The sequence below is a fragment of the Rhea pennata genome, chromosome 12, assembly GCF_028389875.1.
Source record: "Rhea pennata isolate bPtePen1 chromosome 12, bPtePen1.pri, whole genome shotgun sequence".
Lineage (NCBI taxonomy): Eukaryota > Metazoa > Chordata > Aves > Rheiformes > Rheidae > Rhea > Rhea pennata.
In genome coordinates, this window is record NC_084674.1 from 16,843,573 (window position 1) to 16,861,882 (window position 18,310).

At 42.9% G+C, this 18,310-nt stretch overlaps 1 protein-coding gene across 1 annotated transcript in view; it reads left to right on the forward strand.

Moving 5' to 3' along the window:
• The first annotated feature begins 5,934 nt into the window (after positions 1-5,934).
• Positions 5,935-18,310, forward strand: part of SUSD3 (sushi domain containing 3) — a 43,900-nt gene continuing 31,524 nt past the window's right edge. The window contains exons 1-2 of the mRNA XM_062585914.1: positions 5,935-5,988; positions 6,140-6,215. Of these exons, the coding sequence (XP_062441898.1) occupies positions 5,935-5,988; positions 6,140-6,215 (130 nt within the window). The remainder of the gene's footprint in view (positions 5,989-6,139; positions 6,216-18,310) is intronic.

The window sequence follows — 18,310 nt, forward strand, 5'->3', positions numbered from 1 at the left end:
TTTGCAGGTATGAACACTGAAGACTTCCAAGCAGGGGCTCAGAAGCACGTCCTCGTTTTTCAGTCCCCGCCACAGCCCTGCAAAATCACAGACGGGAATTTTCAAAAGAATAAGAATCCTTGTAATCCCAGAGAAATTGTTAACTAATGTGATATATAATTTTGCATAGTTTAAGCCATCTGAGCATTAATTTTTCTTTCTCAAGCAACTATCAGTCTGAAAATTACGCTAAGGCAACCAAAGATTGCATTACTTGGTTTGTACAGTGAAATCACGGCTGCTGTTTGCACTTGCTTCCTGTGCCGAGTGTGATGCTCTCTTGCCCTACAGAGCTGAGCCAGGTAGTGCTGTGGATAGAAATTACAGCATCCAGATATGAATAAAAACATATTTTAAAAAATTATCAGTTTATTAAACCCTTCTTCCAAAGGTAAATGAGTGATTTACGGTATCTGTGGCATTCATATCAGAAAGATACAGTTTAAAAAATGATGCATTGGAACCTCATGTTGTCATGCGATTAGATACTTACAAAGGCTTGAGAGTAGCATTGGCCTGTATGTGGATATGAATGTGAATTAGACTATTCACAGTACGTGCAGCCAAGGAAGGTGGCAAAAAATGTTGCTAAGAAAAATGTATTTTAGTTCAAGTCGGCACATGTAACAGGAAAAGATGTTGTTTCTCTTATGGAAATTTGAGGACTCCAGGAACGGGAAACTGAGGCAGCTTCAGGGTCTCACCAGTTTCAGATAAAACCCTGTTAAGGATGAGGTTATCCACAGAGAGCGTAATTTAGCCAACTGGCTGAGACCTTCAGGGTGGAGCTTTGGGGGCCAAACTGAGTTGAAGTCAGGCTGAACTTTGAGGGTGCAGCAGCGTGCTCGTAGGGCTGAGTGACTTTTAGTTACAGCACAAGCCAACCTTGCAATTGAATTGGGCTTCGGCTGACCCTTTAGAAAGAGGGCTTTGGTTTTAAATGGTGAAGAATATTTGGAAATCTGGAGAGCTAACTGCATGCTCGGCAGCCACTGCTGCCCCTTGGGAGCATTGATTCCTGCACCTCCAGGAATTAATTTTGAGAACAGCCGAAAGGAAGGGGGAGAGGTCTTAGAGCTGAGCAGCTACAGACCCTGATGCCAAGCCCTCCTGACCGCATAAAAGCAACACTAATCCAAGGGTGTCTGCAGTTGTGACAAAAACTGAGACTGCTGTCATGTGCCTAACTTCTTTCCTATTTCTATGAATGTTATTAAGTGCCACTGTCATTCTGAAGCATGTGCTGTCTTCCCTGGCAGAGCTGACCAGATCTCATAGCATTTGGATTGTTATTGGATTGCAAATAGCTCTTTAGTTAATTTGTCCAATTTCCATCAACATAGGAACAACCGAGACACTAAATTTTTGTTGCAGCAGCCACTGTTTTTTGCCTGAGAGATCACTTTTGTCTCCTATTTGTTGCACATTAGCACTTCTGTCCTGATTTCCAAGTCAGCACTAGGCTTAGTGCAGTAATGCTTTACTGTAAGTCTGTAATGGAGTAATCACTAGGAAACAGTATAATAATGCTTTACTATATTTCTTAGAGATTACTTTCTGCTGCTGTTTTGAAGGGATAAAACAGATACAATGTGCATCTCATGAAAATTTTAAATCAGACATCTGTATTGCATGAATGTAATCCCGTTCTTCATTACGCAGATCAAAATCCCCAGGAGCTCCTGTGGCCGCGTGGCCTGGCTCTAGGGCTGTGCGTGTGCCTGCTCCGTCACACGGCCGTCGCCGCAGCACCCCTGCCCTGGGACAGAGTCCCCCAGAGGTGGAGCAGGTTTCATTTAGTGAACGGCATTGCCCTGGAATCGGGATGACTTGGTTTAAATTGCAGCAAGTTGTCCATGTGTTATGTACGGTTAACCTCCTATGGTTAGGCAGCCATAAATTTGCTTTTTGTTTTATGGATAATCAATCAAATAATTATCTGTGGAAACTCAGGCTACGTAGAAAAGTTTTAAGTGCATTGATTCAGGAGACTAGATAGCTGATCTATTCTAAAACAAAGGTCCAATATTTCCTGTTAGCCACTGTCCGAGTGGTTTATAAAGTGATGGACCGTTCTGTGACGCAGCATGGTTCTTGGTGTGACAAGATGACAGCTTTCCCATATTTTACCATTACAAAAGCACTCTGTATCTGAATTTCAGTGGAAGAGTGAGATTGCTAGAGGTTTATCTGCATTTGGTTTAGAAATACAGTCTCATTTTAAAGGGTGAAGCGTTAATGTGAAGAACTGCAGTTACAGAGGAGAACAGCGGTATCTTACTGGTGAGGGTTCGTGGTGTCCTCATTTCATATTCAAGGCAACACAAAAAGGTGTTTTCAGTCTGAGTTGCAGAGATGTATGAATTCTTCTGGAGTGGTACTGAAACCCCACCGATACCGGGATCCAGGAGAGCAGACCAGGAGTAACACGGCTTAGCGACAACAGCGGCCTCCTCAGCAGCACTCACGTGTGCTGTGGCATTGTAGGAACATAACGCTGGGGTGTTACAAGTCTCAGGCGAGATATTAGCACCCAACCTCAGGTAGCACCGGGCAGGACCGACGCTCCCAGTAAAACGCTGAGCAGCAGAGAGAAGTGGTTATTTTAGCAGTGAAACTGTAGCACCGTTGGAGTGAGGACCCTGAGGCTCTGTAAGTGCAAGTCTCCAGGTGTCCTAGGCTTAACCTAGCTGCCGAGGGAGAGCTGAGGCTGTGGGACCGAACTCTTTGCAAACACTGAGCGAGTAGAGCTGGCAGCCATGACCCACGTCCCGTGGCCGAGCCGGAGGAGTCCTTCACGCTGTGCATAACAAAGATCATAAGACTTTCCTGTATTAATACCTTTTAGAAGAACATCCACTCTTGATGTAAAAATCACTAGAGGATGCAAATTCACAGCCACGCACCCAGCGTTCAGATGCAGCCGCGCCATCAGCCTCCTGACACCGCTGGCAGACTGTCATTCGTCCAGAGCACGTTAAATAGCGACATACCGAGGCACGGTCTTGCTGGTTTATAAGGCTGGAAGGGACTATTATCACGCTGTGCATAACAAAGATCATAAGACTTTCCTGTATTAATACCTTTTAGAAGAACATCCACTCTTGATGTAAAAATCGCTAGAGGATGCAAATTCACAGCCACGCAGTCATCCCCAGTGGCTGGGAGGGGTGTGTAACTAGTAGCATCAGTCTGCAGCAGCTCAGTTACGCTGTAGACAGATCTAGGAGCCAAGTAACTATTTTGTCCCTGACCTGAGGAATTTATAACTGGTCATGAAGTAATCCCCTTACCCTTCCCTCTGGCAAATCTATTAGATCTTGCTTTTTCTGGTGTTTCTGCTGCACTTCCCTGAGCCCTTTCGAAACTAGTAGTGTCTGCCTCCGACGCTGACATCAGCCCTCGACTCAGTAATGCAGAAGCTGGTGAACATGTGCCAGTTACAAAAGTGATGGGATTTTCCAGCTGTTTCTCGGTATTCCTGTCTCGCCAGCCCCAGCCTATGTTCGTCCCCTCGGCACCGCAGGACACTCGGAGTGCAGGAGCCGGCGTTTTTCTATTACACTCCTCCAGTTGTCTTCAGGCCCTGCTTTCTGAGCTTCCATCCTGCCAGTGTATGTAATCTTTGATTACAGATTTGAGACTTTACATTTTACTGTATTAAAATGCATGTTTTTAGCCTGCATCCAATTTACCAAATGAATTTGATCCCTCTGGGACAGTTCCCCGTCTTCTATCTTCTTACCGTCAGCATACTTAATCCATGATGATTTTGTATTTTATTACAGGTCATCAGTAAAAATATTAAATGGTTCAGGGTCCAGAGCCAGTTCTCATGGGAATGTATTAGGAATACTGACTTGCTGATGATGGTTCCTTGGTTGCAGTTATGTTTTGAAGCCTGTCAGTCTGCCAGTTGTTAATCCATTTTAATCCTTCTGAAAGGAGGATTGAGATTCAGGAATACGACTCGCTCTGAGAGGAGCCTCCTGGGATTGCAGCAGGCTTTAACTATATGCACACTGACTTCATGCCTTTAATTGATTTGTCTTCATTATCTCAATGTCCCTCTACGAGGAGATGCCTTGGTGAAATATCCTACTTGATATTCTTTCTGAGGTTGCTGTGATAGGCAGGATCTAAGAGAAGATAGATGTGTTTGGTAGAATGAATATAGTGCTGAAAGCTGAACAGGAGAGGGGTGTTTGGATAAACTTTTGCTTCCATCTTTGTTCCTGTTTAACCAGTAGAGCACTGAATTAACCCTGAAGGATTAATTTTCTGGTACTGCTGCTGTCTTCCTATCTGAACATGTTCTGAATATCTGGTCTGTATTTTTCCTCACTATTCGTGTATGAAGTAAGGACATACAATTATCCCTGTTTCGTAGCTGTAAAAATGTAAAGCTCAAACATTCAGTCCCAGATTTTTAGATATGTAGCTCCTTTTATACTGTTATAAGAATTAGGTGATTAAAAAGGAGTAAGGCTTCCAAATATAACTTTGTATAGCGAAGCCAAAATTCTTGCCCTTGACTACAGAGGAAAAGCTTTAGGAAAAACAAAAACTGTTCTCCTATCCCAAGCTATTATCCCAGTCATTTTATCTATGTTATGTACCTCAAGAGTCAGGCTATTACAGGTATGAGAAAGTGACTTACAGTAAGAGCTCAAGAGGTTAAAACTGAGAAAAAGAAAAACTATTTTCAATAAATTCTTCCGTTTGTTTAAAAGTTAATGTTGAAACTGCATCCAGTAACAAATTAGAGAAGAGCAAGGAATGGATAACTAATTTCTGGTCACTTAATGTTTTTTTTTGTATAATACCAAGTTACAGAAAGCGTCATGTGTTGGTATTGGCTTCAGGGGAATTTAGAAGCTACTCTGTTCTCAGTCCTGGGGTGCAGACGATACCGTGCAGCACGTGTTCAATTTCTGACTTCTTCAGCTGATCTGAAATCTAGCTTTCATTTGAGGTTAAACATAAAACTTTAATATTTAGACCATATACCAACTCTTGAGTGATTCTGTGGGACTTAGCAGAGGCATTTCAAAAGTTAACCTGAAAGACCTCTGGCTTAGTGGAATATTTGGTATGTGGTACTGATGCCCATTGCGCCCATTTGCCCATATTAGTTCAAATAACTGTGCCAAAAGCATTTCCTTCTCACAGGGGAAAGAAAGGTGTGTATATATGGAGACAGAGGCAACACACTGCAGTGGTTTTGAAAGAGCAGCAAGCTCCTGAGCATGATGTGCTAGTGCCCAATAAACTCAGTCCCATGCTGAGGTGATGCAGCATCTGGAGCGGGAAGGGAGTTATGATGTTCAGCTCCTGTTGGGAATTAAGGGGGCCTGGGAGGTTCTGGTCTTGTCTGAATTAACTCCCCTACACTCTCCAAGTACAAGGAAGGTGGGGATTTGTGAAATGAAAGATGTTTTTAAAGCACATTTACAAGGTGGTTCTGCTCTTTACATGGGCTATTTTTTCTGAATTCTCATGTTAAAAACACAAACACAAAAGTCTGCACCCCCCAAGATAACATATGCTGTATAATACAACTATATTAGGAAAATACATATAGGCATGAACTGGGATTAGGACCCCGTCGTATTATGCACCGTGTGGGAACAGAGGCCTGTCCTGCAAGGGCTTATGTTCTGCATAGACAAGATAGCGAGTGAGAAGGAAGTGGGGGCAAAAGGAGTCATGTTAGTCTTTGTTTCTGCCATTTGCCTGATATTATCATGTTATCTAAGGAGTAGAAGCTTGAGAAGTAACTGGACAGTTTCTAGTTACATTTGACTCATCTTTTACCAACTGATCCTGCTCTTTGTAGCTCTGAATATAACTCCACTTCTACAGGTTAGACAGCAGCTTCTGGCTGAGTCAGAGATGTTTCAAGAAGAGCACTTCTATAAAAATATAGAGTTTGGAGCATATGAAAATGTAAGTCATTCTAGTGAATTCATACACACCGTGGCTATTTAAAAAAAAGAAAAAGCCCTCCGAATGAAGCTCACTTGAGATGCATGCTGGCTGGTGCTCAGCTGAATGCTCTTTCTTTCCGTCATCTCCTTATCATTTGCGTTTGGCACAGATCGCACTCTTCAAAGCAGCGACTATCTGCTTCCACATATCTGAAAGCACTGCGCATTATGAGCTCTACACAAAGGGTAAGATAAGCCTCACCTTAGTCCTTCCTCCCTAATATTCAATATATTGATGCGAGAGTGGACTTCATGCTGCCTGCTGTTAAAAGTCAAGCCACTTGCTGAAGCCCATCGTGGCCTGCAGAGGTGCCCAGTTTCCAAGTGTCTATCACAAGGGCCTGAGGCATTTCTGGCCGAGGACGGTGATACGGAGGAGCACCTATTGCCCTAGCATCACCTGTTTCAGGCCTCTCTGTGCCCCATATGGGCCCCCCCTGGCTCCTCTCCTAACCTTGCACAGGGAGTGAGGGAATGCTGGAGCCAGCCCTAAGGAGAACAGAGTGGGTGGATCAGAAAAGATGATGACAGGACAATTTTATTTATAGTTTGACTAGACTGGCGAGAAGGAGCTGTTTGGTTTGTGGACGGGGAGTGAAATCACACTCCTCTTTTTCAGTCCCTTTGTGCAGAGCATTTATAACTCGCATTTGCTCTGCGGAGGTCACCTGCCTCCTGACCCCATTTCCTTAGGACACAGACACCTAAACTACTTCTGAGAAGGGCGTGCAGCCCAGCCTTGCACCTTGCTTGAAAATGCAGTTTGATATCTCAGCCTACTGCGTGTACGATATTTTAATTCTTGCTTTCATCCTGACTGCCGATTGTGCTTTATTGCAGTGATCTGGAAATGGGCTCCTTAATCTTTCCTGTCGTTAAGAGAAGTTAACTTCACTTCCTACTTCATAGAGAGCAAGAGAAAAATTATTACTGTGCTGTAATGTGATACTTGCTAAGCAGGGACCAGATCAAACTCCTGTCAGCTAGAATTTCTTGTCTTGAACTGAGTTAGGGTTGGGAGACTGAGGTATTCTTAGCTGTTTTGTGACTTTCTGATAGGATTACTAATGTCTAAAACTAGCACTGGCAAAATACTTAAGAGTAAAATCCATAGGCTGTGGTTGCTAATCGTAAGGTGGCCCAATACCGAGAACAAGCAAAGCTGAACCAGTGGTGCACTAGACATGAAGAGAAGCTGCATCTGCTGGTGGGTTATGCAGGGCTCTGAAAGAAAGTGTTGTGAAGTTTAAATAATTGGATCCACTGCAATACAGATCCATCAGTTAGTGGGCTGATGACACGCACAGGTGTAAGCAAAGGTAATGATTTTGTAAGCTACAAGCAAACGTCCTCATTTACTTACCCCCTCCACCTCCAATCTACTGCCAGTTGAAATTCCTGATGTAGAACTATAGATCAGTCTCTAGATGACTACCAAAGTGATACTAGGGAAACAGAGATGAATCCTAAGGAACTAGTAAGAGCAGAGAAAACGTCTAGGAAGAAACTTTGTCATTAGTGTCTCCATCCCATGGAAGTGGCTGAGAACATCTTGATGCTTTGGGGCATATTATTCTCCTGGGGAGGCAGCCAAATGCTTGCCTTCACCTTCAGTGATTTTTTTTTTTTTTTTATTTTCTCGTGTATATACTGAAGCACGTAAGCACTTCCCTTGCCTCTTTTCAGATTTGTTAACGGGATTAAAACCAGGCTGCCTTGTAAGGCAGAGATGAGATGCATGAATGTGTATGAGTGCATGAATGAGTAAGACCATTTATGCCAGTTGTTAGCACTCCAGGTAAGAGATATATTGGTTAAGTGATACCAATTTTTAGCAGCTCTGCGTGCAGTGTCTCACGCCATCCGTATCTGTGCTGAATGCAGCACTTGGTGGTACTGCCCCAAGTGAATTCTCTGCAAAAAGTAAGCTAAAGCAGTATCACATGGAGTCTCCTTTAAATCCCATTTTTTTAATTTTTCAGGTAAATACAGTAAACAAGAACAGCAGAGCTGCATTAGTGTACAGAGCGCCTGCAGCCCTCTTTCCTCTGGTGAGCAAGAAAAATTATTCCAAATATTCTGTTTTGTTTGTGGCTGTTCCAGATGTGCTTTCCTGCCGTACCTGGGGCTCCCGAGAAACTGCACCAAATAGAAAAAGCTCCCTCAGACCTTGCTTTAATGTATTTCTCCTTTGTCTGTTTTACTGTAAGGAATTAGTTAAAACCTAGAGAACTCTTCTGGGGAAAATATTCATTTTGTATTCTCTTTGTTTTTTTAACAAAAAGTGAAATTATCTCTTAGTTCTCTCCAGCTTATTGTTTATTATGGGTCTGGAACAGCACCTTGGAGCACATTCATGTCAGAGTGAGGGACAATTTGCTTTTACACTGTTAAAAACCTTTCAAGCACAAACTACCACCATATTTCTGAACTTAATCTAGATGCAAGGTTTGTACGTGATAACGATAGATGAAGATGTGTTTGTGTGCAAATGTGTTTATCTATCTCTATATAAAATTAATTTTTCTCCATTTCTAATTTCAGTATTTCAAGCGTATAGGAGTAAATATTTACGTTACTGATATAAATGCTAAAATTACAAAAAGAAATCATATCTGCTTAGGTTGTGGATATAAATTAAACCTCCTGGTCTAGATAGGACTCTGATTTTGCTGTTATAGAAGAGGTTTGATTTCTAGCCCGGGTTTACAGTCTAGTGTAGTGAGCGAAGCCTCTGTTCCCTTTCCGACCCTCAGGAGAACCAAAGGGTTTGTAATTTGGCTATTTCTGCTGCACTGAATTTTGTTGCAAATATTGAATGGAGAGCTTAAAACTACTGCAGAAACGTCTGCTGCCGGCGTTCCTGCCAGGTGCAAGGCGGCAGGGAGGCCGCGGGCTGCTACGCTTGAACCGTCCACCTTTCCGCCTGTGGGCAGCCCGACTGTACCTACACCTCTACGAAGTGGATTTCCTGCTTGCGCTCGGTACCCGAGCGTTCGGGTAACAGCGGGAAGCTCTGTTATCTTGAAGGGAAAACGCTGCCACAGCGAGTAAAACATCCTCATTCCTGGAGCGCGACTGCACCCGCGGGTGGTTCGTATAACCCCTCCGGACGGCACGACCCTTGGGCGACAGCAGCAGGCGATAAACACGCCGGTACAGCGTACGAGAACTGAGATACGCTTGTGTTTTCTTGGCCATGCTGCCAGTCCCTTCTATATGTCATTTTAGCTATAATTAGCTACAGGGGAGACCTCTCTGACTTCTGACTTAGAGTGGACAGCTGGAGATGTTCCTCAGCTGTCGGCGTTTGCAGCGTACCGGGGACTGAGAGCTTCACTGGCTCTGCACAAAACACAGCTGTTGTGGGTTGAGCAAATGGAGGTGCCTGAAGTTTACTTATGTTACAGCTGGAAGAGCCCCTGGGAGGGTAGGGGGTTTAGTGTGTGTGTTTTGGGAGCTTTTTAAAGTAAGAAACAAAAGAAGAAACGTTTGCCTAAGAGATAAACGAATAGAGGTTTCTTCAATCACTCCTACCACACAAGGAGGAGAGATGCACCGGAACTCTTCTGTGGACTTTCTCGTTCGGTGAAATGTTCCCTTCCCTTATTTTTTCATTTGGTCAAATGTACTCTTCTATTTTTAGGTTGTGTTTTGCTTTCATTACTCTGCAGATTCCTAGCTTTTCTTTTTCCTAAATTGGAAAGCTAATTTAAAAAAATGAAGCATCATTGAACTCCTTTGGGTCTAGAATTCTGGTCAAGTAATCTTAGATATGCAACTAATTACTTCTTCAGCTTTAACTTGCTAACTTCAATGGCAGCAACAAGTCTGATAAGCAACTTCTGACAGTTCTTTTCAGATCATGCTTATTCACTTTATGCAGTTATTTTAAATATAAACTAGTTTAGGAGATAGCGATCTCTGTCTGTGGTCATAATTCATCCTCAGGTGAAGCCACTGTGCCAGTCAGCAGTTCTTTTCCTGCCTATTTATTATGGGCCAATAACACCTGAGGAGATGACATATGATAGCATTAGGTACCATATAGTTTGCTGGCTAAAGAATACCCTGGGATTTTGTCTATGTCCAGCAGCCAGAATAAAAATTGCTTGCCATCCACCCTGATTATATGACAGCACAATATGGTCCTTGTGGTGGTGGTGGTGTGGTGGGACATTATGGTGAACCAACTAGTATACCCTGCAGTGTGCACAGGGGAAATATTTAGAAGAACATAACCCACAGTAGAAAGTGACTTAATAAATAGATGTTGAAATGGGAAGATAAGCTTAGGATTCCTGGAGTTTTGTGATCTTGGCATCATTTAATTTTTAGACTCTATCTTTTGGATTTGAGTTCTCATTCTCTGTTAATTTGGAGTGTTTTGGTTTTGATTTGGCAAGCTTGATTATTTATAAACGTGTCCAGCTTATTGCTTGAGAACACGTTAGTCTGGTGCTAGATTCCTGGTTTATGAGAGCAAGCACCTGTGTGGACCTAGATGGTTAATTTGTAAGAAAGAGCAAACACACATGGTGTTTCTGCATGCTCCACGGATGTAATGGCCCAGACTATAGACAACAAGCGCTCAGTGACCCGAAATGCTGGCAACTGCAGGACTGTACCATTGCCTTTAGTGAGTCCAGGATTTCAGTACATAAACCTTCAGCTTTGTCATTCTTGTGTCTGCAGAAAGAAAGAAAGATGAACATAGTACTTCAACTGTATATAGTTTTTAAATGGAAAGTTTGTCATTTTGCGGGAATAGTCTGGAACGTGTCCGATTTGTGATACTTTTAGGACATACTCACTCAACTGTGAACACAGTCTCCAAAGATGTGACACGGTTGTATTGCTTTTTCATTTAATACTGGATATTAAAGACTAAAACAAAACAGACAACCAAAAAATTGTGTGTTCCACACAGCTGACTTGACTCTGGTTAGAAAGCTTTTTTGCAATTGCTCTATATCATAGAGTAAAGCCTATCTGTAATCTAATTAACACTGGTATCAATCATTTTCATTATAGACCACAAATTGCACCTGGGAGTGTTTCTCTCTCTCTGTTTTTTCATGTTTTTCTCCCGCATTTCAGAAGTTAATACAACTGGTCAGACTATCAGATGCCAGTAAGTTTGGGGATTTTCTTTTGTCAGTTAAGCAGTCATGACCATTAAAAAACAGTGAATGGCATATTCTGGATTACAATTTTTACAAGAAAAGCTTCTGTGCGACTTCAAGAACATTGCAGATATTTACATATATGTTCGTCAAGCGCTACGGTCTGTAGAAATCCTCATAAGCAGGAATGGTAGCGTTCCACAGGTCACAGCTAACTGAACTCGGTGCTTTTAAAGTTCAACAAAATGTTTTTATATTTGCCTGTGTGCTTTGCTATGAAGTCAGCTCCAGCTGGCATTGACCACTAGAGCAGAGTGTGGTTGGCCTGAGCCCTAGCGTAGGTAATGAAATGGCAAACCATGCCCAGTTTCATGTAGCTATTCCTCCTTTTCTCTGTCTTTGTGGCCAAGCGACTGGGTTCCTCTAGTCTGTGGCCTGGTGCAGTTTTCCACATCTGTGTACTTGATAGCTGTGTCATCTGCTGTTCTCGCTTACTGTATAACACTCTGTTGAGTAACTTGTGTGTTGGCACTGGTTTTCTTCATTCCTAGTGTTGTCTGAAATTTATCTTCTTCTTTCTGCCCAGTTCTGGCCTTTGCACAACAGCAGCATTTTTCTTAACCACTTCAGAGTCTTGAGAAACGCCCAGCATGAGTTAGACGTTCCTGCTAGCTAACCTGTTAACAAGATGCCCTGTGTTTAGGGGGGGAAACCTCAGCAGACAAGTTTTAATTTTATTATTTGGTTTTATTAACTTGCTCTTTTGTATTATCTCATTATGTTCACTACTTCCTCTCTCATGTGCTGCCATCCTCTCAATTTTTCAGTTTGGAAATTACCTGAAGTCCTGTGGGTCTCTGATGTGGTTGCAGTCCGGAAGACTAAACTGGAAAAAGGTGGGTCTTCTAATACTATTTTTTTTAAAAAACTCAAGAACATCCTCCTGGAGGCTACATTCAACTATTTCTGAAGACCACTTTTGCCTTCTTTGGGTTTTAACACGTTCTTCATGACAGGGTGTTTTGTATTGCTCTGGCGTAGCAGGTTCCCATTTGACTGTTAGGGTAGCAGACATCAGTTTAGCCAGCTGTGATCAGAGGGCAAAAGAAACTTGCTAATCATGCAAATGGGGTCTTGTTGTGCTGCTAATGAACAAATAATTTGAATTGTCTCCTGACAAGCAGGTTGCATCTCCTGGATATATGTCCCGGACTCTAGCTGAGATCAAGGAACCAGGCGTTCCTTGGGGTTAGTGACTGGAAAGAGCCTGTTGTTTCTTTAGTCCAACGTGGGAGTTTGCAAGGACTGATGTGTGCTGGTGTGCCCGAAGTGCTCTAGACAGAGCTCTGTGTTTCATGCAGAGTCAAGGGGCTGTGGGATGCCTGGCAGGGTGGTTTGGTACGGCTGAAATGGGGTGCTTGATTTATTTATGCCCAGGGAACAGTTCCTAACTTCTGTTTCTGTGTCTGCCTATTTATGTGAGAATGGAGCCATTGGTGGCCCACAGCCGAAGTGCAGCAATTCTCAGTAAGCTAAAGTATGCTATTATGGTGATAGGACTTAGAGAATGAAATATTTTGTGTAAACTGCACAGCTGGCAGAAAGATTGTTGGTCTTGTGTGTGTTTTCCTTTTCTTTTTATTTTATTAGAGGTACAATATTTCTTTGTTAAACCAGACTCGAGACTATCTCAGTTAATAGCCCTTGTTAATGTAGTTTAATACATGAGTAACTCTAACAACAGTGCACATCAGTAATAGAGCAAGTTTTTGCTTCATGCCAAATATTTAAGCTATAGTTTTTCTGTTCACACTATTATATGATAAATTCTAACAGATAGTTATTACAGGAAACTATCTACATAGAATTGCTTGTATAAAGTGTAACCATATTTTATACACAGCAATAAACAGAGAGAAAGTAGATCCACTTGACTTATTCTAGCCACCAGCAAATGTATAGCTTGCACTTTCAGAAGTTGCTGATGTATCTCTTCACAACTTGTGTCAGGAATATATTTGCTTCATTGCTGTACTCATTAAAAATAAGCACCTGAGGTTTCACAGAGAATCACTGCACAAAGACTGAGTGGATACAAAGAAATAAAAGGTACTAATTATGGGAGGTAAGTCAGCAGGGTTTGGAGGGCTGCCAGATCACACAATGTGTTTTGGATGACTGTAACTCCAGGGGCTAGTTTGTGGTGGGAAAATAAAATTAGCATAAGTATCCTAATAATTACTTTCCTTGTCTGTGAAATCGGATTGACAAGTCCTGTGGGGAGAAATAACTCCTTTGCAAAGGTGATGACTGCTGCACTTGTTCTTGCTGATACAAATCTGAACTTTCAGGACTACATTGTTGTCAGTTTTGGCTACTTTTTTGTTGTCAAGAGAAGAAAACAGGACATAAAATGTGCATTAATTTTTGGTTTAGCAAAATAGGCTCATTCAGGAATATATTTAATACCTTTGCTTTGAATCTCTCTTAGTGAAAAATGTCCTGCATGGTTAAGATGTGTAGAGTCAAACGACTGGAAGCTGAAGCCAAGCTCTTGTTGACTACAATATTTTTTCAGTAGTATGTAATAGGGGTGAACTTTGTCCTTCTTCTTGGGGATAATTTAAAAATTATCACTTGAACCTTCCGTTTATTTGTGTACGTGTCGGCAGTGTGTACACGTGGCAAAACCCATCCATCTCGCTGCTGCTGAAACCATTACGAACTATACAAATACTCGCTCTGGTGTAGGACTCAATATCCTGTTGCATTAATGTATTATGTCCCATAACTTTCGTATCTTAAACTCTCGACATCTGCTCACGGTATCTTAGTCTCGAGGCTGGAGAGGCAGCGCTGAGGAACAAGCACCATGGTGATGTGAGTTTTGAAATGCAGAAACCCAGCTCAGTCCTGAGGGTTATTAAGAGCTGAGCAAGGTCACTCCGATTTCTTCTATTTCTGATAGCCCATGAGGCGGGAAGGGGTCCTGCTCCCCGAGGAACAGACCCCCTTCCCCTCTGGCACATGAAGTTTGCTACTGGCTGAAAATGCCACACACCGAGACACGTGTTTCGGCACAAAGGTGCCGGTGTTTCAAAGCAGCAGCTCTCCAATTTTCACAGCAGATCTACTTTCAGGTCTTAAGCGGAGAGGAAAATCCCACTGCTTACTTCCATTTTTGTTCTTCCATAAAATCGCTCTGCTTTATGTCTTTCACCTCACAGCATCTTTTCTTTAAAAGTGGGTCTTGATTTTGGGGACCGTTGGCTGTAAGAAAAAAAAAAATTTGTTATAGCAAGTCTCTCTGTCTCTCTTTCTCTCTGTCTCTCTCCCAGTGTGAATATCAGATATCCCAGATTTTGGGGATGTTCATATTAAGGGCCCCTGACCTGAATTCAGCTTTGAATTTAGCTCTGCTTCAAGTCCTGTGGGACTGCATATAGGTTTTGTTTGTTTGTTTGTTTTTGTTTACTTCAAAGTTTTCATCTTCCAAGGGGATGAGAGTGGGAGAACCTGAAATTTGGACATTTCTGCTTCAGGCTTGCTCTGCTGACTCTCCCAGGCCTTGTTTTCCATCGAAGCCCTTGTATCTGTTTTCTGGGTACTACACTTCTCAGTTCTGCGGTTTAGCTCTTCATCAGATAATTGCCATCAGCTCCCAACAGATATAACCACTTGTTGCAAGCCTTTATTGCTTTTCCTTGTCATCTCACTCCCTGCAGCCTGCTGGCAGATGCTTTTTCTTGGATTATTCCAACTTCTTCATCCTGCTGGAAGCCTCAAAATCCGATACCTCCCCCCCTTTTTTTTTAAATGATCCACTTGCTTTCTGTCCCTTCTTTCCCAGTCCCTCTTATTATTCCTTATTACTTTCCTTTCCTCTCCCTATGCACATGCATTCCCATCCTATGCCTCTTAAAATAATCCCCACCAGTTCCTCCTCGTGCCCGTTTCATAGAAATTGCTGCCTTGTGCCAGACACAGGTCGGTGAACAGCAGCGGCCGAGGCTGCGGGTTCACGGGCCCCAAACTGGCGCAGTGGCTGACTCCCGACGGCGGAGCGAGTCCCTTGCCGAAATCCAGGAGGAGAAGGCACGGTCTGGCTTCGGGCTGCAAAGAGGACACGCGGGGAGGCTGTGGGAAGGCCATCTAACCCCGACGGCAGGTGAGGGCGGTGGAAGTGTTAAGTCAATAGCAGAAGAGGTGCTAGGACTATGTGGCAAAGCAAAGAAACAGGAGAGGACAGCTGAGCTTTGATGGGGAACGCAAGGAGAGGCAAAGCTAGGAGAAAGGGAGGCTGGTTTCCAGCATACTGTTGCGGATTTGTAGCAGTGCCCAGGGCTGTCAGACCTGGTGGTGCTGTGCAGCATGCATGTTTGTAATGTCAGGATTTGCATGTTTTTACCATTTATTTTGTTTTCTCATTCTTAGAAGCAGCAAAACCAATTTAAATGGAGAAATAGAATGATTATTATTTACTTTCTATTATAATTTTAAGAAATTAAGATGGGAAGGAAAGTGTGACATACGCCAGATTACCAGAGGCACCACGTCCCAAACCAAACATGAATTTGTAAGGCCATGTCTGCTTAACTGCAGCTGCGCTGATTAGGTCGAACAATGCTCGCGGAGATAGCTTGCGTGCGAGTGTGCACAGCAACGTTTTATCTTGCATTGAAGACATAAATGGTTGTTCTCAGAATGTTTGTTTTTCCAGGCTACTGGCAAAACTGCATGTATATTGGTGCCACTTGGCCTGCCTGACTGTATTTATTGTTCATTTCCCTTTTCAAAGGGAACAAAAATGTTTCCTCTTTTTATTAGCTTCATATTTTCAGATTCTGTTCTGATGGGATGTACCTGGTTGCATATTGCCATGTTTTTTCCTGCGCTGTATCACTGCGTATATATTTAACAGTAGTACAAGAAAGTAGTTACTGAACTATGGCCACATCTTGAATCCAAAACCTCTCTAATGTCTGGCTCTATCCTTTGGGAGAAAGCGTGGGGTTACCAGATAGAAGGGAGAAAGAGCATTGCTTTACAAGACGTGAGTTTCTGCTGTGACCCCGCAGCGAGCACTAAGCTGGTACCTTGCAGGACTCCGAGGATAATCCAGGATCTAGTTCCTGAGCAGTACCTCAGCCTGCTATTTTAATAACCCGTTATTTTTGTGTGGTTGTTTGTGTTTTTGCCTGTTCTCCAGTAACCTACACTGAATTTCGTCTGCCACTTTAATACACATCAGTGAGATTCAGAAGGTCCTTTTGCATTTCTTCCAGGTGCCTTTACTAGCCTGAACAGCCGGAATCTTCCCATACGGCTTATCACTTCGCATCCCCTTTTCCAGATGGTTTGTAAGTACACCGAACAACCTGGGGCCCCAGCACCCTGAGGCGTTCCCTGATCGCTCCTCTCCACTGTGAAAAACAGCCCTTTATTTCCTATCTTCTAATTGCTTCTTTATTTGGGCAAGGTCCCTTCCTGTTACACCATAGCTGCTTTGGTTCCTTTGGGGAAGAGATTTTGCTGAAAGCCCTTTGAAAATCCAGATAGCTAGTATCAGCTGGGTTTTCCTTATCTTCTTGTCTGTTGAGTCCTTTCAACATCTCCAGGGGATCTGTGAGATGTATCTTTCTTCTGGTCATAAAAGTCATGTTGACTCTTTCCCCATATATTAAACTCATTAATGTATTCACTGGTTTTATTGGCTAATGAATGTTCTACTGTTGTGGCTGGTACACATCACGCTTACTGACCGACAGTTCCCAAGGTGTCATCTGAAAGAAATCCTTTTAAATAACTGGTGTTGCATTTTCTATATTTTCGGCTTTGGGTAATCAGGAAGATTTTAAGTGAATGTTTATGCACGAGGGTTAAAAATTAATTTGGTTATTCTGTCTTGAATTTCTTTTGAACTCTTGCTGAATATCACCTGGTCTCAGCAACTTGTTACTGTCCCTTGCCTATATGTTCCATAATATCATCTACCAACACTTGGATTAGGGACAGATGAATCCCCTCAAAGAGGGATTCTGGCTTTCCTCCCTATTTTCCTCTAGGGTAAGCAAAGAATTAATTTAGTCTTTCTGTGATGACCTTACCACCTCTGAGTGCTTCTTTCAGATCCTGATCGATGACCCCTCTGGTTCTCTGACAGACTGCCTGCTGGTGGGGTGTCTGCAGAAGAATTTAGTATTCATTTTGATGCTTTTTACAAATTGTTCTTCCACTCTTTGGCCTGCTTCTTTTGCCTTTTACATTTAATCTGCCAGATTTTCTACTTTCCTCATTTGGACACAATCTCAGACTTTCAAAGGATATTTAGTTGTTTCTGATAACTTTCTCCCCTGCTGTTCAGTCATGCCAGCTTCCTTTTGACTTTTCTCAAGTCCTTGTTGATGAGCAGGTTTGTTCTGTGCCTCCAGGGCGGTGCCCACAAGCAGTCTCTATACTGCCTGCAAGGATTTAACTCCCTTGGCTCTTCCTCAAAGGTTTGTTTTTAACAGGTCTTTTGTTTGGTTCCTCTTTTCGAGCTGAATACAACAGCAGTGAACAGTCTGGCTTCTGCAGCACTTACAACGATGTTGGGTCTCGAGTCTGCTGTGGTCTATAACAGGGGCTCAGGGGTAATACTTGAGCTAGGTTTGTGCCCTTGGTTGCTTCTCCTCTTGTAGGCTCCTTAAACAGCTGCTGCATGAAGCAGTTCTTCACTACATCCAAAAAAGTAGTCTCTTGGTCCCTGCCTGATGGGAGCCACGTAGGGGTTGCTGAAGTCGGCAGTAGTCACTGTAGTGGAAAGAAGGACAAACTAGCTGGCTGTGATGTTTGGCAGGCCAGAGAACAAGCCAGTTCAACACACTCAGGTGGCAAAAAAGCAGAGGTTTCTGCACATCCCGTTGGCACACCTTTCTGTCAGCCAGCACGTGGGCAAGGGTGCAACGCGGTGGTGGGAGGCAGAGCCAAACTAGCTCCACTGGGCAGTGGCGAGCCATCGGTTCACAAGTAACTTGGGGCCAGTAAGAGTCCTTACAGCCTAAACATTGTTTTATTGCCATTCCAAAGTTTTTCTTCCAGGAATCTAATTGCTGAATCTGAGAAAGACTTTTAGCAATACCACATGTGGATGCGTTAGTTAAAACAGAGACCTAT